The 21,002-nt window shown below is 37.1% G+C and overlaps 1 protein-coding gene across 1 annotated transcript in view; it reads right to left on the bottom strand.

The window, feature by feature from the left end:
• The window catches only part of LUZP2 (leucine zipper protein 2), a 522,759-nt gene that overhangs the window by 83,116 nt on the left and 418,641 nt on the right, over positions 1 to 21,002 (bottom strand). Inside the window, exon 9 of the mRNA XM_047774274.1 lies at positions 7,469 to 7,636. Coding sequence (XP_047630230.1) covers positions 7,469 to 7,636 — 168 coding nt within the window. The remainder of the gene's footprint in view (positions 1 to 7,468; positions 7,637 to 21,002) is intronic.

The raw sequence follows: 21,002 nt of genomic DNA on the forward strand, positions 1-21,002 counted from the left end.
TATATATGGACACTTAATATGAGAGGAGTAGTTGATTAAGATTTCAAAATTAGAAAGTTGTAGAAAAAACACTTAGCCTGACTAGTGAATCTCATCTCTCTTTAAAAAATAATCCTTGTATTTGTATTCATTATATTAAATTCTTTGGATGTAAATGAAATGTACAGCCCATTTACATAGGCAGAAGTCTCCCTGGGCCCTCAAGAGTCTTGGCTGGAACACTTGGGACAGAAACACAAGACCTTTCTATTTTCATAGGTTTCTGCCCTGCTGTGGTGACCATTGAGTCTCAGCCAAGGAAGACGATGACCCTGTGGTGGGGAGGAGGGAACAGCCTGGCAGTCTCCATCTCCCTGGGGCAAGAGACCCCTGAGAGCTTGGCGCAGGCACAGCCGCATCTTCTTACCAGCGGCCCAGGTCCTGGCAGATCAACCAGGGCTGGGAGGAGCAGGGGCCCTGCCTTCTGAGCTCAGATTCCTTTGCATCCTGTCCTGTGGCAATATCAGCCCTGGGGGAAGAGGAGAGAAGGGAGGAGCCTGGGAACTGGCTTTGTCCAGCACTTTTCTCATCTTGTTTAATCCTCCCAGAAATTCTTAGGAGTAAATATCATCACACTGGTGTATAGAGGGAATCCTAGCTTTTAAACTCCCTATCATGCAGTTATAAATACCAACTATGCTACTGTATTAATAACTCATGTTATTCATCTAAAAGTTGTAGACTGCTCGGTAATATGTTCCTTGTCCCCCATTTAAATTTTTTTTTTTTCTTTGCATCTGAGACATGTGGAAGTTCCTGGGCCAGGGATTGAACCCACATCACAGTTGTGGCAATTCCAGATCCTTAACCTGCTTAGTATTAGAGAACTTCCTAAAGTCACATTTAATATTTTATAATAAGATGAATATAAGTAAAACAGTACAATGAATACATAAAAATATTTTTTTACCAGAATGTGCCATTAGTTGTACAAGATTTTTAATAATTATTTTGCTTTTTCTTGGCACTTACTATGCATCTAGTTCTACCACACAAATGGAAGACAAAAATAAATATTTTGATCATGTATTATTTGTACATTATTAATGATGCCCAGTAGGCCTATCTTAAAGGCTCAACACACACACACACATACACACACAAACATACAACCACTCATATACACAGACAGAAGCATGTTATTCACTATCTCTAGGGGTTAGGAGGACCCCGATTTGTAGTATTTGCCAATTTCTATTGTATAAGTATTAACCAATTTCAATATATCAAGGGGATATCATTGAACATGAAGTTAGAGAAATCAGTAGAACACCATCATACAGTACTTGCACTATATGGAACCAAAAGATATAATATCTTCAAGACATAGTCTATTCAGAGATAGTAGCATCAACTAGTAGTTTTGATATTTACACTTGTTTTTAGCAGAATTTACTTAACTGTAAGTATATATAGGCAATATTTAATAATGGCTGTGTTTATGACCTGATTAGTACGCATTCTGAAAACTTAATAATCAGCTTTTACAGGCAGGTATGAGCCATCTCCAGCAAGCCACTGGCATATTTACCATCCTAAATATACACAATGATACACATATTCTGTTTTCTTGTACTAGTAAAACAGGCATGGAAAAGTCATGGTACTCAGCTCACCTACAAAATGAAGTGTAGTTCAACAAAAGATAAAGGGGTACACTTTTGCTATAAGCATTTAAGCATTTCATCTGTTAGACTACACATAAAACCAAGATCAAGTTATTCCTTTTGCCTGGTGTCCTCTGTTACCCCCCCCCCATCTTTTCATTCTACACTGTCTCTTCAGGTAATTTAACCAATTTCCAACATTTAATTGTTGTCCATGGTGAAGATGCCAAACCCCTTCTCTCCACTCAGGTGCCTTGCCTTAGTTCCAGATTCAAGTGTATAAACCTCTAATGGGTATGGTCACTTGACTGTATGAAAGACATCTAACACTTAGCATGCTATAAAACAAACCACTGTGGGTTCTTCCAGTAAAAGCTGCTGTTGGAGTTCTCTTGTGGTTCAGTGGGTTAAGGATATGGAATTGTTACTGTAGTGGCTTGTGTCACTGCTGTGGTAGGGGTTCAATCCCTGGCCCAGGAAGTGGCATGACAAAACAAACAAACAAACAGAAACAACAAACAACTCTCTGGTCTTTTGTATCACAGCAGATGGATACAAGCACTGAGTGTTATTCTTGATTTTCATTTTCTCTCTTCATGCATTTCACTTAATCACAACGTCATTGCAGTTCTGTGCCTCAATTATATCTAGAATACCATTTCCATTTCAGCACCATAGATCAGGTCACTGTCATCTGCCTGGATTGGTGAAATAGACTGTCACTGGGTTGCTTGTTTCTATTCTGGTTAGAGTCATTTTATGCAAAATTAAAATCAGATCTCCTAGTTCATACCTTTGCTCTTTATCTCTCTATTGGAACGATATTTTCTACATAATAAAATAACATAATATTTTAGCAAAGACATCATTTCATGTGCATCTAAGTATCTCCTTCATCTTTATTTTAATTAAAGCCACTTGGAATATGGAATTACAAATACCAAAAAAAAAAAGTCCTGATCAGCTACACACTCTTTGAATTTTTTTCTTTTCTCTTTGTAGAAAAATTAAGCTGAAATTTGCAAGAGGTCAGGGTTGTGCCCTTTCAAATTTGCATCTTCAGTGATGAGCGTAGTCCTGACATACAGATGGAAAATAATTCAGTTGAATACGAGGCACTGAATGAACACTCAATAATATAAATTGTCTAACTTATAAGGGAAATGTCCAATGAGAAGAGAGGCACTGCTATGGATTGAATGTTTGTGCTCTACAAAATCTTATGCTGAAGTCCCAACCTCCAATGTGATGGTAATAGGAGGTGGGAGGCTTCTGGAGGTTTAGATGAAGTCATGAGAGCGGGGCCCTCATGGTGGGATTAGTGTCCCTATAAAGAAAAGGAGAGATAGAGATTCATCTCTATCTACATGCAAACACACGTAGAGAAGACCATGTGAGCACATGGCTGTTTACAATCCAGGAAGAGGGTCATCATTAAGCATGGAACCCTGCAGCACTCTGACCTTGGGCTTTACAGCCTCGAGAACTGTGAGAAATGAATGTCTATTGTTTAGTCCATCACATTTTATTACAGCATCCTGAGGTCACTAAAACAGAAATGCAGCAAGTGTGGTCATTTCAGTTCAATTCACCAGAAACACTGCTCTACATACTTGATAATATAGAGCAAATCCATGAGCTAAGCATACCTATCTCCCTTAAGGGGAGAGGAGTATGCAGCCATCGCTGTATTCCAGGTGTGACCAAGAACCACAAAGAATTAACACTGTGCTATTAGAATATTATAATAAACACTGAGAATAGAAAAAATAACCTAACTGGGAAGGCAAGAAAAAAATTCACTCAAATCAGAGAGAAGCAGACGTAACAGCTGTGGAGAATGCAATGAAGGAAAGGAGGCTAGAAAACCTGATTGAGTTTCCTCAGCAGAAACTTAAGCTGTAGGACTAAAAGATTATGTAGCAGACATGCTCCAGAAATTAAAAAAAGCTAAGGTTTACTAATATGTAAATTAGCATTTAAGTTTTTGTCAATAAATTCTTATAATATTGAACTCCCTATCTAATGAAATCTGTATCTTTTAAAGTCCACAGTGAATGTGTGTATATATATATATATATATATATATTTACATATATATACACAATTGATAGGTATGTATATATATATTCATATATACACATATACACACACATGCATGATGCAATAAAAATTTGTCTGCATTATCCAATCATCTGGAAGACAAAATAAAATGACATATTGGGGCTATTTTGTCTTTTTTTCAGATGTGAGCTGAAAATTGCTTACTTGGACATGTTTCACAGATTTTAGGAAAAGCCATTCAAATGTCCTTCTCTTTTCAAAGAAGAGTTGAAGATTACAAAAAGAAAAAAAAATAGCAGATGGGAACAGCCGTACATCACACATATCACAGATAATAAGAAAAAAATATGATTTGTAATGTTCATGTCACAACATTCCAAGAAAAACACTGAGAAACTGAGGTGCAGAGAGATTAAGTGACGTGATAGTCTCATAGCATCCAGAAAGAGACATAATATCACAGTGGCTATATTTAGCCAACTCTGAAGACTTAGCAGCTAAATGTCCTCATTTAGAACTACTTTTTTTTTTTGTATTTAGAGAAAAGATCTTCCATGACTGAAAAGGTTTGCTTCTCTTACATAAAGCTCATGTCACCTTATATTATTCATGGTTTTCAAATGTTATCTGTGAGGTGCCTGCATATAGATTCAAGCCCCACATACACATAAAATACAATTTCCACTGCTATTGAAAAGATAAAGGATATGAGCAAAATATAAATGCCAGAGAAACTTTTAATGGTAATCAATAAAACAGAATGCTCTGTAGTACATCAGCTTAGATTTATTGAACTTTATCTTAATTAGAGTTTCCTGTTATTTTGTTTTTGTTTTGAGAAATGAGCAATCTCCAAACCACATGTATCTAAATGCTCTCTATGTTTTTTTTTTGTCATTAGCCAAGAGAAATAATAAATATTTACTATTTATTTCAATGACAAGACAATATTTATTAGCAGTAAATCAGTTAGAGTAAACAATCAGTAATTTCCTTCACTCATTCAAGGTAATAAAGAGCCCAATTTTAATAATGGGCTTAAATAAATGTAATCTGAGTTGGTGACAAGTGTAATGTGCCCGTAAAATTACAAAGGTGCTTTACCTAAAGTCACTGGACTTAACAAGGCTGAGCCTTTGCTCTTCTTTTAGGCTAACATGAAGAGGAGGCAGTATGTGGCTTTCTGGTAGGTGTTGAGCTTCAAGGCCCCTTCAAGGAGAATTAACTCAAAGCTTCTGGCCAAATGTAAATTGGTATAACCACTATGGAAAACAGGATGGAGGTACCTCAGAAAAATAAGTGTAGAACTACCATATGACCCAGAAAGCCCACTCCTGGGCATATATTAGGACAAGACTTTCATTGAAAAAGATACTTGTACCCCTATGTTCACAATAGCCAAGACATGGAAAAAAACTAAATGTCCACTGACAGATGAATAGATTAAGAAGATATGGTATATATACACAATGAAACACTGCTCAGCCATAAAAAAGAACAAATTAATGCCATTTGCAGCAACATGGATGAAACTAGAGACTCATACTAAATGAAGTCAGAAAGAGAAAGACAAATACCATATGATACCACATATCTGGAATCTAATATATGGCACAAATAAACCTATCTACAGAAAAGAAACAAACTCATGGACATGGAGAAGAGACTTGTGGTTGCCAAGGGAGAGGAGGAAGGAGTGGGATGGACTGGGAGTTTGGGGTTAGTAGATGCAAACTAGTGCATCTGGCATGGACAAGCAATGCGATCCTGCTGCATAGCACAGGGAACTGTATCTAGTCACTTGTGATGGAGCACGATAAAGAATAATGTGGGAAAATGTGCATATATATATATATATATATATATATATATATATATCAACTATAATAAAAAATTAAAAAAAAAGGGCTCTGGCTGAGATGAGAATTACCAGACCCTTAACATTGCCCCAGCCATTTCATTGTAATGCCCCTTCCTTCACCTTGAGTGGCCTGCTCTACTCCTTCCTACCCCCTACTATGAAAGGTATGTGGCCTGCTGCTCACCCTACTTCCATAGGGCCCTTATATTCTCCCAACCAACCAGCAAATGTATCATAAGACCCCTCTTTCCCCAACCAATCAGCAGGTCAGTGGGTATACGGCATTAAATGGGTTATAAAAACAGACAGGACCAAGTGCCCCATGTAGGCTCTCCCAGATCATCAGGAAATCATCCCACTGTGCTTGCAACATCTCTTATCTCAATAAACTCTACTTTCTCTCCATCTTGCCATGCTCAATAAATTCTTTCTATTCACCCTGATATGAGTCTGGAAATTCTCTTCTTATCAGAGTGCACAGACCACAACAGTAGGTGAGGGAGATTGTGTGGGTAACTGTATTTAATCAATGGCCAGTTTCAATAAATTTACCCAGAATTTTTCCTACACATAAAAAAACAATATTATGCAAATTTATTCCCCAAGTTTGGTTAAATTTAAAAAATACTCTAGACCTAGTGTTTTCAAAGGTGAAGCAGAAAGATATAAAGGTGAAAAATGTTGGTCTAAAATTTCTGAGATCTTTCAGCACAAAATAAAAACAGAAAATAATATAAAATGGAAATACATATTTTAAATGACTTTGACAGAGAAAATTGAAATTATACAGATTAATCTGTGTTGTCCAGAAATCTACTAGTTACAGGTAAAAACAGAATATTATAATATTTATTTTGTTTTACTTTATTTTGACTCTTTGTCCTGAAAACAGTATTTCCCTAATCTACAATTTGTCTCTTATCTACAATTTTCCTTATATTTGGGTGAAGGGTATCCCGTTTTTTACCCAAATATAAGGAATCAGGGAAATAAGCAGTAAGAAAGCCCCATATGTAATGTATCATTAGGTATTTGTTAACAGTGGCTCTCAGGTTTTTTTGCCCCCACCCCCCTGACCCAGTCCACTACAGATTTGTTTTAGAAGTTGGACTGGTGTCTGTAACACTTATTTTAATAGCAAGTGATCCTAAGGCAAGTGATAAGAGAGCCAGCACCTTCAAATATACTGACTGACCCTGAACTCCTTTCTTCAATAACTACTTCAGGTTGTCAAGACTGATTTAAGAGTAGAGCCTGGAAATTGAAAGTTCTGATGATTGAAACAAAAGCAGAACTGAAAGGCCCCTTCATCCTGTCTAAAGTAGGGTGGTGGTAGGGATTTGGAGGGAGATTTCTATAAGACAGTTGCTGTCAAAATCCCCATAGGGAGCTCTTAAAAACTAAAGTTGACTGGAGCCCAACCAGAAAGAATTTGTTTTAACAGGCCTGGAGTGAGTCTCAGGCATCAGATTTTTTTTTTTTTTTACAAGTATCCCAAGTAATTCTAATGTACAAGAAGTGTTGAGAACTACAGAATTAATTCTTGAAAAATGTGTCCACTTTTGTAAAGATGATAGTTATTCCCTAGGAGACAGTATTTTCCAAATTAAACCTTTGGTATATACTGGAATGTAATAAAAGGTACTATCTTTTAACTATGGTAAAATAATAATAATGACAATCCTAAAGCACAGCTGTCTCTGTACTGAAGAAAAATTGTTTTCCAACATCCTCCAAGTGACTACAGAGACTTTACAAACCGGGTTACTATCTCCCATTTACTACCTGATTTTCCAAAGAATTTGAGATCTCACTTGGATTCACTGTGATGATCATATAAAATGAACTATAAAGTACCTTACATGATTTGACTCTTCAAAGCATAAACAAAATATACCTTGCTTTCTGTCCTTGTTTCTGCAATTGTAGTTTGAATTGGATTGAATGGAATGGACTTCTGAGTTGGATTTGGCTTGAAGAAATTCAAAGGGGGAGGAGGCTGATCACGGAAAACCGTTGAGAGGCAGAGTTGTACAGTCTCTTTCATTGCCTTCAGCTGTGACTCCTGTGAAGACAACAGATAACACAATTTTTATATGTCATCATTTACCTGATTGGATTCTCCATTTCCTCCTAGCCTACACTCACTCCCCACAGAAACACATGTTAATTTACAAAAGTAATTCTGTTATGATATGTCCTTTAAAGCAGTCTGGTTTTCAGGAGATAATGTCTTTCTTGGTATATTTTGAACATTGAAATTAAGAGATAGATCTTACATTTTCCCTGATATGTATGTGTGTGTGTGTGTGTGTTTATATATATATATATAAAACAGGGAATAACACATATCTTGACATAATAAACAAATTCTTGATTAGTGGCTATACTCAGGTGCTAAAAATAAATAATGAACAGCATCAAGTTAACAGTTTCAAATATCTATTTTCAGTAAACACTGTTAAGGCACAACGAATTTTCCAACAGAAAATTGGAGATGTTCATGTTTGCTACTTTTTAGTCATTTGAACTTTGGTGCAATCATCTCATTTGCTCCTATAGGTCTCCTGAAATTGTCAAGGTCACCTAGGATATCAGAATCAAATCAACATCTTATAAAAGAAACCTCCAACTCCTCCCCTTTCATAGCCTTGTGGTAAGCCGTCTTTGCACTTATGTTTCAACCTATTCTTACTCTCTTAGTTTTTAATTTCTTTTTCTTTATTTATATTTTGGATCATAAGCCTGTGACCTGGCCTCCTATATTAGATTCTATCTTCATTCCTTCATTACAATGTAGATTTTTCCTGCCAAAGGCCACAGATTTCTGTGAGCAAAGCTGCCCTAATTTGGTCAACTTTTTACTAAAAGCAAAAAACAAAAACAAAGAAACCCCTCTTTCTAGTTAGTCCCTCTAACTTAACAGCCTGTTACTGACACTGCTCATGTTTGGCTTGACACAGTCCATAAGCAGGACCCAGATGATGATTTTATACCACAATGTCATTACATTTTAACTTGTAATGCTACTGCAGTTTGTTTTGAAACTGCAGGTAAGGCCACCATTCAATCTGAGGTTCACTGGAACAAGATGTCACCTAATGAAATAGGAGGCACAGTGTATAAAGTATACTTTTCCCTAGATTTTACAACCTATTCCCTCCTAAGATAAGCCTTATTTTTGCTCTGTTCTTCTCCTCCCACAAAACCACTTTCCCTACTTCCTTTGCCACATGGTAGTAAAATGCAAAGTCTCAGAAGATCCTTTTTGTCAAGATGTCCTTTATAGCACATCAAACATTCATCTAAAGCCCTTATACTTGCTGTTTCCTTTGCTTGGAGAATACTCTTTCAAATATCTGCCTAGGGAACTTCCACTTAAAATGTATGTTTCAGCTTACATATTATCCTGTTGGAAACATAGTCCCCAATCACCCTTTCACAGAACACTTCTTTCTCAAAGGCTTTATCACATTTCTTAAACTATATCCTATGTAGTACTTGTCATCATTGAAAATTATCTTATGTTTATAATGTAATATGTTTATTTATCTATTTCTTTTTTCCCTTTCTTTATTCTTTTTATAGCCACATCTGTGGTATATGGAAATCCCCAGTCCAGGGTCAAATTGGAGCTGTAGGGATCAAACTCACATCCTCACAGAGACAATGTTGGATTTGTAACCTGTTGAGCCACAGTGGGAACTTCTGATTTATCTATTTCCATCACAGTGTGATTTCTTTGAGGTATATTTATTTGCAGCATCATCAGTTTCCAACTCAATAAATATTTATAAAATTAATAAATTCTCCAGAAAATATAGATTGACTCTGTTTTATGTGAGAAAATAATGAAATATTTCTCATTTTATCCAGTATATTATAAACTACAAAATAGTATTATTTCAAACATTAAAATGCCCATGATTATGCTGTATAATATGTACAGCTTGTAAGAAATTATTGCTAATATATATATGATCTTAAGATTGTGGGACATTTAGAAGGCAGTTTTTTGTGTCTGTATGTGACAACTTCTCTCAGAAAAATGAATTTTGGGTGAGACAGCAAAATACATCTTGCAAAGACAACAATATCCTTAACTTCTCATATTCTGACAAATAAAAATTCACAGGGTAGTATTCATGTCAATTTTTTTTGTTTGTTTTTCTTTGGCTGCACCTGCCACATGTGGAAGTTCCCAGGCCTAGGACTGAACCCATGCTACAGCTGTGAACCAAGCCACTTCAGTGACAACTCCAGGTGCAATGAGCCACAAGAGAACTCCATTCTTTGATTTTTTTACATGAAAATATTAAGTTCGCAGAGAGATCTGGATTCATCATTGGCCGATGGCTTTGGAAAGATCATGAAAGGCTGTGAATACAAAGGCTTTCCCCTTACCTTTATTTATGACCTGAAATTAGTTCTAATAATTCTATAAATTCATTCACCATCTTTGGCTCTCTTCTCTAGCTGATGTCTATGTCTCTTGTATTTAGGATAAATAGCATGTTTGTTAATTGATGATATTAGATTCATCTATTTAATAAATAACTATTTATTATGCTCTTGCTATGTGCCAGACACACTGTGACAAAAAGTTCTCATTCTTTAACTACTTTGTCCTGAGAGTATGTGTAGATCACCTAACCTGTATCATCTGTAATACGATATAACAATTTATGCTTTCTTGGGTGGAATTATGTAAGAGTCAGTTGCAAGAGGAATTTTTATTTTTTAATTTAATTAATTTTTTTTTGGCTGCACTTGCAGCATATAGAAGTTCCCAGGCCAGGGAATGAACCTGGGTTGCAGTTGAGACCTGCACTACAGCTGCAGCAATGCCAGATCCTTAACCCACTGTGTCACAAGGGAACTTCCAAGTGATTTTTTTTTTAATATGAGAATTTGAGAGATAGATTTCCAAACCATTAGGTTGTTTTTATATTCTGGTACCTGAGGCTAACTATAATTCATAAGATATTGCCAAAGAAATAGGTGATCATTTAGAAAACCAAGACTGATTCTTAGATCTTGAAATTATTATTGCTGATACTGAGATAGTTAACTGAGACTTCTTTCATGAGAAATGTAAGCATGTAAAGATGTGTTCATAATATTTATGAAGTATTTAAGCCTATTTGAAGCTCAGATATAATATTCTTTGGAGCTAGACACCTGAGGAGAATAAAAAGTTCTCATATAAATATGACAGAGAGGTAAAGAGTGATTTCATTAAATTGTAGTTTTTATCTATTTTAAGTGAACTAGCATTTTCCCCTGGCTTTATGACTACAGTTTATGAGCCTCATACATATCTTACATTAGATTTGTTCAATTCGACCTCCAGTAATAGGGAATGCATTTATAGTTCACTGTAGCAAAAGGAGTGGCAAGATCCTAAAGGTTAAAGAGAAAAAATTACCACAGACAAGCAGTCCCTCTATGAGGTCATTCACTAATAAAAATAATTACTATGCTTACTTAGTGTTTCTCATGTGCCAAGAATTTTTAATACTTTACTTTTTTGATGCTTATGATTTTTTCATTGTTGTTATAAAGTGAATTTTATTTCTATTTCATTTTACTGTGAAATACAGAGAGTCTGAGGGATTGGAACAAGGTCATTCAGTGAAGGAGTTATGTGAACAGACAGACCTGCTCTGGAGAACTTTATTTAAAACTTCAACATAATCTCTCATCTGAATGCAGACTGGCGTGATGTGGGCTAGGCACATAGTGGTGATGGTAAAAATGGGGAGGAGGAAGGCACAGGATGGTTAAGACACAGAAAGAAAAATTCTACATTACCTCTGAGTTCTGCAACTTATGACCAATCATAAATTTCCCATGAAATACAACCAGTTTTTATAACCAACATGTACTTAAATTATACATATTTACTCTGTGTTTTTCTAACCTCATGGATCCATATAGAATATTTTTCCTAATTTATGGTGCCCCCAAAAAATGGTGAGAGATGGGGAGTACAAGACTGTGTACCATGAGTGTTTTCTGTTTCTCATAGCTCCTAGCTATGAGGGGGCAAAAAACAAACAAACAAACAAACAAACAAACAAACAAAAAACCAAAAAACATTCCAAACTTAGTCATTGACTAAGTAGGTTATTTGAAATCAAATAAGGGAAAATATTTAGTGTGAAGAAGAATGTTCCAACAGGCATAGTTGTTAAAATTTCTGAGAGGTTCAGCCTGCTTCAGGATATTGGGAATTTAACATCTTTCTAGAATTTAAAACATATTGCAGAGATCATGGCAGGGATGGAAAAGAAAGGGGAAAAGAAAGATGCTCTAGTTGAACTTTAGGATTGTATATACTTCTGATTTTCTGATTCTAGCAATTTTATAGAGTCATTTCTTTCTCTCTCTCTCCCTCTCTTGGGCACACCTGAGGCATGTGAAGTTCCAGGTCAGGGATCTAACCCGAGCTGCAGTTGCAATCTGAGCCACAGTTGTGGCAATGCCTGATGCTTAACCCACTGCACCACATGGGAACTTCTAAAGAATCACATCTATTTTTTTTTTCTTTTTTAGGGCCACACCTGAGGCATATGCAAGTTCCCAGACTAGGGGTCTAACCAGAGCTACAGCTGCCAGCCTACGATGCCACAGTCACAGCAATGCAAGATTTGAGATGTGTTTGCAACCTACACCACAGTTCACAGCAACACCGGATCCTTAACCCAATAAAATGAGGCCAGCGATAGAATGTGCATCCTCATGGATACTAGTTGGATTCGTTTCTGCTGAGCCATGATGGGAAGTCCCTAAGGTTAATAAGTACTTTTTAATTTTAATAAACTGTATTGAAATATAGCAGATAATGGAAAAGTGCACAGGTCTTAAACTTTTTTTTTGTCTTTTGTCTTTTTAGGGCCACACCTGTGGCATATGGAGGTCCCCAGGCTAGAGGGTTGAATCAGAGCTGCAGCAGCCAGCCTACACCACACTCACAGCAACATGGGATCCCAGCTGAGTCTCAGACCTACACTGCAGCTTACAGCAAGGCCAGATCCTTAACCCACAGAGCGAGGCCAGGGATTGAACCCATGTCCTCATGGATGTTAATCAGGTTCGTTAACCACTGAGCCATGACGGGAACTCCAAAGAACACTTTTTGAAATTTATCTACATTGTAAAGAAATGTTGCTGTATGCACACTGATTTAGAATTATGATTTTTTCCTTTGGACTGATCCATATGAACCTCTCTTAAGCACTAAAAATTCTTTACTTCTAGTTTACTTTTAATGATATTTATACTGATCACAGCTTTCTTTGTATTACTCTTATGCATAGTTTACCTTATTTTTCCTATTCTAATGACAGAGCTCTGGTTTCTATAAAGACGTATTTTGTATGAATCATAAAATTTTTGTTCAATGTAGTCTTATAATTTTAGGTTTGTACTTAGCATATTTTATCCATTTAAAAATATAATTATTGATATGATATCTATCATTTACTATTCTTTTTATATTTTAGCTCATCTTTTTTACATCCAATAATTTGACTAGAAAGTGATTATCCTTTAAGTTGATTGTGGATTATTAATATTTTTGAATCTGAAGTTGATATCTCTCAAAGCTATGGAAAATTTTATCCACTATCTCTACAAATATTGCTTCTGCCTGTCCCTGACACTGGAACAACAATTATATAATTTATACATTTTGAAACTATCTCATACACTTCTTATTCTCTATTTACTTTCCATTTATTTATGCTTTCTATATATTGTATAGGTATGTGATATAAATTTTCATTTCACTACTCTAATTCTATGTCCAATCATCCAATCTGTTTTTAAATGCATCAGTTAAATTCTTTTTGTTTATTACTCAAGTGAATTTATCACATCTGTAGTTGTATAATGATCATCACAATCCAATTTCACAGGATTTCCATCCCACAGCCCAAGCACATCCTCCCACCCCCCAAACTCTCCTCTGAAGACCATAAGTTTTTCAATGTCCATGAGTCAGCATCTGTTCTGCAAAGAAGTTCAGTCTGTCCTTTTTTCAGAGTCCACATGTCAGTGAAAGCATTGGATGTTGGTGTCTCCTCCTATGGCTGACTTCACTTAACATGATAGTTTCTAGGTCCATCCATGTTGCTAAAAATGCCAGTATTTCATTCCTTTTAATGGCTGAGTAATATTCCATTGTGTATATGTACCACACCTTCTTGATCCATTCCTCTGTCAATGGACATTTAGATTGTTCCCATGTCTTGGCTATTGTAAATAGTGCTGCAATGAACACTGGAGTACATGTGTCTTTGCAAGTCATGGTTTTCTCTGGATAGATGCCCAGGAGTGCGATTGCTGGATCCAATGGTAGTTCTATGTTTAGTTTTCTGAGGCATCTCCATACTGTTTTCCCCAGTGGTTGCACCAATTTACAATCCCATCAACAGTGTACTAGGGTTCCTTTTTCTCCACACCCTCTCCAGCACTTACTGTTTGTAGACTTTTGGATGATGGTCATTCTGGCTGGTGGATGGTGGTACCTCAGAGTGGTTTTGATTTGCATTTCTCTAATATTGAGTGGTGTTGAAAATCCTTTCATGTGTTTCTCAGCCATCTGTATGTCTTCTTTGGAGAACTGTCTGTTTAGATCTTCTGCCCATTTTTCGATGGGGTTGTTTGTTTTTTTGGTATGGAGCTGTAAGAGGTGTTTATAAATTTTGGAGATGAATCCCTTGTCAGTCGATTCACTTGCAAAGATTTTCTCCCATTCTGTGGGTTGTCTTTTTGTGTTGTTTAGGGTTTCCTTTGCTGTGCAAAAGCTTTTCAGTTTGATGAGGTCCCATGGGTTTATTGTTGCTTTTGTTGTCAATACTCTAAGAGGTAGATCTGAGAAGATGTTGCTGTCGTTTATGCCAGAGAGTGTTTGGCCTATGTTTTCCTCTAAGAGTTTTATAGTGTCTGGTCTTCTATCTAGGTCTTTAATCCATTTGGAGTTTGTTTTTGTGTATGGTGTTAGGAAGTGTTCTAATTTCATTCTTTTCCATGTGGCTGTCCAGTTTTCCCAGCACCACTTATTGAACAAGCTGTCCTTTCTCCATTGCATATTCTAGCCTCTTTTGTCATAGATTAGTTGGCTGTAGGTGCATGGGTTTAATTTTGGGCTTTCTATCCTGTTCCACTGATCTATATTTCTCTCTTTGTGCCACTACCACATGGTTTTGATGATTGTTGCTTTGGAGTGTAGTCTGAAGTCTGGGGGCCTGATTCCTCCAGCTCCGTTTTTCTTTTTCAGGATGGCTTTGGCTATTCTGGGTCTTTCGTGCTTCCAAACAAACTGTAAAATATTTTGTTCGAGTTCTGTGAAAAATGTCCTTGGTAATTTGATAGGGATTGCATTGAATCTGTAGATTGCCTTAGGTAGTATAGTCATTCTGATAATATTAACTCTTCCAATCCACAAGCATGGTATGTCTTTCCATCTATTTGTGTCATCTTTGATTTCTTTCATCAGTGTCTTATAGTTCTCAGAGTACATGTCTTTTGTCTCTTTAGGTAGGTTTACTCCTAGGTATTCTATTCTTTTGGATGTGATGGTAAACGGGATTGCTTCCCTAATTTCTTTTTCTGCTCTTTCATTGTTAGTGTATAGAAATGCCACTGATTTCTGCATATTAATTTTGTATTCTGCGACTTTGCCAAATTCATGGATGAGCTCTTAACAGTTTTCTGGCAGAGGCTTGAGGATTCTCTAGGTATAGTATCATGTCATCTGCAAATAGAGATAATTTTACTTCTTTCTTTCCAATTTGGATTCCTCTTATTTCTTTTACTTCTCTGATTGCCGTGGCTAGGACTTCTAAAGCTACGTTGAAGAGTAGTGGTGAGAGCAGACATCTTTGTCTTGTTTCTGATCTCAGCAGGAATTCTTTCAGCTTTTCACCATTGAGAATGATGTTTGCTGTGGGTTTGTCATATATGGCCTTTATCATGTTGAGGTAGGTTCCCGCTATGCCTACTTTCTGAAGGGTTTTTATCAGAAATGGGTGTTGGATTTTGTCAAAGGCTTTTTCCGCATCTCTTGAGAGGATCATATGGTTTTTTTTCTTCAGTTTGTTAATGTGGTGTATCACACTGATGGATTTGCGGATATTGATGAACCATTGCATCCCTGGGATAAATGCCACTTGATCATAATGTACAATCCTTTTAATGTATTGTTGGATGCGATTTGCTAGTATTTTGTTGAGGATATTTGCATTGATGTTCATCAGTGAAGTTGGCCTGTAGTTTTCTTTTTTTGTGGTATCCTTGTCTGTTTTTGGTATCAGGGTGATGGTGGCCTCATTGAATGAGTCTGGGAGTATCCTTTCCTCTGCAATTTTTTGAAATAGTTTGAGAAGGAGAGGTGTGATCTCTTCTCTAAATGCTTGATAGAATTCACTTGTGAAGCTATCTGGTCCTGGACTTTTGTTGGTTGGAAGTTTTTTAATCACCGTTTCATTTTCAGTTCTTGTGATTTGTCCATTCATCTTTTCCATTTCATTTTGGTTTAGTCTTGGAAGATTGTACTTTTCTAAGAATTTGTTCATTTCTTCTAGGGTTTCCATTTTACTGGCATATAGTTGCATATAGTAGTCTCTTATGATCCTTTGTATTTCCGGGATGTCTGTTGTTACTTCTCCTTTTTCATTTCTAATTTAATTGATTTGAGTCCTCTCTCTTTTTTTCTTGATATGTCTGGCTAGGGGTTTATCATTGTTGTTGATCTTTTCAAAGAACCAGCTTTTCGTTTCATTGATCTTTTCTATGGTGTTCTTTGTTTCTGTTTCATTGATTTCTGCTCTGATCTTTATGATTTCTTTCCTTCTACTAACTTTAGGTGTTATCATCTCTCTCTAGCTGTTTTAAATGTAAAGTTAGCTTGTTTCTTTGAGCTTTTTCTTGTTTCCTGAGGTGGGCTTGTATTGCTATAAACTTTCCTCTTAGAACATGCTTTTGCCGCATCCCATATGTTTTGGAGTGTCATATCTTCATTGTCATTTGCTGCTAGGTATTTTTTAATTTTCTCTTTGATTTCTTCAGTAATCCATTGGTTGTTTAGCTGCATGTTGTTGAGTCTCCACGTGTTTGTGTTTTTTGCAGTTTTTTTCCTTCTTCTTGATTTCTAGTCATGTAGCGTTGTGGTCAGAAAAGATGCTTGATATGATTTCAATTTTCTTAAAGTTACTGAGGTTGGGTTTGTAGCCCAGGATATGATCAATATTAGAAAATGTTCCATGTGCACTTGAGAAGAATGTATATTCTGTTGCTTTTGGATGAAATGTCCTAAAATATCTACTAAGTCCATCTGGATTAATGCATCATTCAGGGCCTGTGTTTCCTTATTTATTTTCTGTCTGGTTGATCTGTCCACTGCTGTAAGTGGGGTGTTAAAGTCCCCCACTATGATTGTGTTACTGTCGATTTCTCTTTTTAAGGTTGTTAGCAGTTGCCTTATATATTGTGGTGAACCTGTGTTGGGTGCATAGATAGTTAAAATTGTTATATCATCCTCTTGGATTGATCCTTTGATCATTATGTAATGTCCATCTTTGTCCCTGAAAATATTCTTCATTTTAAAGTCTATTTTGCCTGATATGAGTATTGCTACTCCAGCTTTCTTTTGATCCCCATTTGCATGAAATATGTTCTTCCATCCTCTCACTTTCAATTTGTATGTTTCCCTAGAAGTGTAGTAGGTCTCTTGAAGAAAGCATATATATGGGTCTTGTTTTTGTATCCATTCAGCCAGTCTATGTCTTTTTGTTGGGGCCTTTAGTCCATTAACATTTAAGGTAATTATTGATATGTATGTTCTTTTGCCATTTTATTAATTACTTTGGATTTGTTTTTGCTGCTGTTTTTTCTTTCCTTCTTCTCTTGTTCTTTTCTGCCTATAGAAGTTCCTTTAGTATTTGTTGTAAGGCTGGTTTAGTGTTGCTGAATTCTCTCAGCTTTTGCTTATCTGAGAAGGTTTTGATTTCTCTTTCAAATCTGAATGAGAGCCTTGCTTGGTTGGAGGTTTTTTTCCTTTCATCACGTTGAGTATATCATGCCACTCCCTTCTGGCCTGCAGAGTTTCTTTCGAAAAAATCTGCCGATAGACTTATCGGAGTTCCCTTGTATGTTATTTGTTTCTTTTCCCTAGCTGCTTTCAAGATTTTCTCTTTGTCTTTAATTTTGGTCAGTTTGATTAGTATGTGTCTCAGTGTATTCCTCCTTGGATTTACTTTATATGGTAATTGTTGTGCTTCCTGGATTTGAGTGAGTGGTTCCTTTCCCATGTTAAGGAAGTTTTTGGCTATTATCCCTTAGAATATTTTTTTCTATCTCCTTCTCTCTCTCTTCTCCTTCTGGCACCCCTGTAATACCGATATTGGTGCGTTTAACATTGTCCCAGAGTTCTCTGAGACTCTCTTCATTTCTTTTGTCTTTTTTCTCCTTTCTGTTCCACATCCATAATTTCCACTAATCTGTCCTCCACCTTGCTTATTCATTCTTTTTTTTATTTTTTTTTTATTTTCCCACTGTACAGAAAGGGGGTCAGGTTATCCTTACACGTATACATTACAATTACATTTTTCCCCCAGCCTTTCTTCTGCTGCAACATGAGTATCCAGACAAAGTTCTCAATGCTATTCAGCAGGATCTCCTTGTAAATCTATTCTAACTTGTTTCTGATAAGCCCAAGCTCCAAATCCCTCCCACTCCCTCCCCCTCCCATCAGGCAGCCACAAGTCTCTTCTCCAAGTCCATGATTCTCTTTTCTAAGGAGATGTTCATTTGTGCTGGATATTAGATTCCAGTTATAAGTGATATCATATGGTATTTGTCTTTGTCTTTCTGGCTCATTTCACTCAGGATGAGATTCTCTAGCTCCATCCATGTTGCTGCAAATGGCATTATGTCATTCTTTTTTATGGCTGAGTAGTATTCCATTGTGTATATATACCACATATTCCGAATCCAATCATCTGTTGATGGACGTTTGGGTTGTTTCCATGTCCTGGCTATTGTGAATAGTGCTGCAATGAACATGCGGGTGCACGTGTCTCTTTTAAGTAGAGTTCTGTCCGGATAGATGCCCAAGAGTGGGATTGCGGGGTCATATGGAAGTTCTATGTATAGATTTGTAAGGTATCTCCAAACTGTTCTCCATAGTGGCTGTACCAGTTGACATTCCCACCAACAGTGCAGGAGGGTTCCCTTTTCTCCACAGCCCCTCCAGCACTTGTGATTTGTGGATTTATTAATGATGGCCATTCTGACTGGTGTGAGGTGGTATCTCATGGTAGTTTTGATTTGCATTTCTCTTATAACCAGTGATGTTGAGCATTTTTTCATGTGTTTGTTGGCCATCTGTATATCTTCTTTGGAGAAATGTCTATTCAGGTCTTTTGCCCAATTTTCCATTGATTGATTGGCTTTTTTGCTGTTGGGTTGTATAAGTTGTTTATATATTCTAGAGATTAAGCCCTTGTCGGTTGCATCATTTGAAACTGTTTTCTCCCACTCTGTAAATTGTCTTTTTGTTTTCTTTTGGGTTTCCTTTGCTGTGCAAAAGCTCTTCAGTTTGATGAGGTCCCATGGGTTTATTTTTGCTCTAATTTCGATTGCTTTGGGAGACTGACCTGAGAAAATATTCATGATGTTGATGTCAGAGAGTGTTTTGCCTATGTTTTCTTCTAGGAGTTGGATGGTGTCCTGTCGTATATTTAACTCTTTCAGCCATTTGGAGTTTATTTTGGTGCATGGTGTGAGGGTGTGTTCTAGTTTCATTGCTTTGCATGCAGCTGTCCAGGTTTCCCAGCAATACTTGCTGAAGAGACTTTCTTTTTCCCACTTTAGGTTCTTGCCTCCCTTATCAAAGATTAATTGACCATAGGTGTCCGGGTTTATTTCCGGATTCTCTCTTCTGTTCCATGGGTCTGTCTGTCCGTTTTGATACCAGTACCACACTGTTTGGATGACTGTGGCTTTGTAGTATTTCTTGAAGTCTGGGAGAGTGATGCCTCCTGCTTGGTTTTTGTTTCTCAGGATTGCTTTGGCGATTCTGGGTCTTTTGTGGTTCCATAGAAATGTTTGGATTGTTTGTTCTAGTTCTGTGAAAAATGTCATGGGTAATTTGATAGGGATTGCATTGAATCTGTAGATTGCTTTGTTTAGTCGCTTATTCATTCTTTTGTCTCCTGTATTCTGCTGTTAGCTGCTTCTAGGGAATTTTTTATTTCAGTTATTGTATTTTGCATCTCTTCTTGTTTAAGTTTTATATCTTGTATCTTTTTGGTCACTGTTTCCTGTAAATTATCCATCTTTGCCTCCAGTTTATTTCCAATGTCTTGCATCATCTTCAGCATCAACAGTCTAAAGTCTTTTTCCTGGATGCTAAGAATCTCTTCCTCGCTTACCTGTTTTTCTGGAGTTTTTCCTTTCTCCCAGAGTTATAGTTCTCTGTCTTTTCATTTTTATAGGTGTTTGGTGTGGTGACATTTTTACAGATAATAGAATTGTAGCCTCTCCTACTTATGGTGTCTGCACCTCCGTGGCTGAAGTCGGTTTGGGGGGCTTTTTGTAGGCTTGCTGATGGGAGGGGCTGATGCCTGCCCCCTGGTAGGTAGAGCTGATTTTAATCCCTCTGGTGGGTGGGGTTTAGTCTTTGGAAGGGATGAGAGGCAGCTGTGTGCCTGAGGCGTCTTTAAGTAGCCTGTTTACTGAGGAGCGGGGCTGTGATCCTACCTGGGATGTTGTTTGCTTTGGGGCTTCTCAGCAGCTGACTGATGGGTGGGGCCAGATTTTCCCAAAATGAGCACTTCCAGAGAAAGGCAGGGCTCCTGAGTATTCCCGAGAGCTTTGCTTTCAATGTCCTTCCGTCACAACAAGCCACATTCACACCTGTTTTCCCAGGATGTCCTCCAAGAACTGCAGTCAAGTTTGACCCAGATTCCCATGGAGACTTTGCTTTGCCCTGGGACCCAGTGCACATGAAAGACTGTGTGCACCTTTTAAGAATGGGGTCTCTGTTTCCCCCAGTCCCATGAAGCTCCTGTGCACAAGCCCCACTGACCTTCAATGCCAGATGCTCTGGGGCTCTTTCTCCCCATGCCAGATCTCCACAGGTAAGAACCCTCATTCCTTTAGGTGAGTCTCTATGAACCAGTTAGTTTCCAGCCTGTGGAACTTCCCACCCAGGAGGTATGGGGTGGTTTATATCATGAAATCCCCCCTCCTACCTCTTGATGTGTCCTCCTCTTTTTCTTCTGGAGTAGATTATCTTTTTTAAGGTTTCTGGTCCATTTGGTTGAAGAGTGTTCAGTCTTTAGTTGTGAATTTTGTTGTTTTTAGGATAGAGGTTGGGCTCCAGTCCTTCTATTCTGCCATCTTAATCTCTCTCAGTTAAA

Source organism: Phacochoerus africanus, chromosome 4, assembly GCF_016906955.1.
Source record: "Phacochoerus africanus isolate WHEZ1 chromosome 4, ROS_Pafr_v1, whole genome shotgun sequence".
In the NCBI taxonomy this organism is placed as follows: domain Eukaryota; kingdom Metazoa; phylum Chordata; class Mammalia; order Artiodactyla; family Suidae; genus Phacochoerus; species Phacochoerus africanus.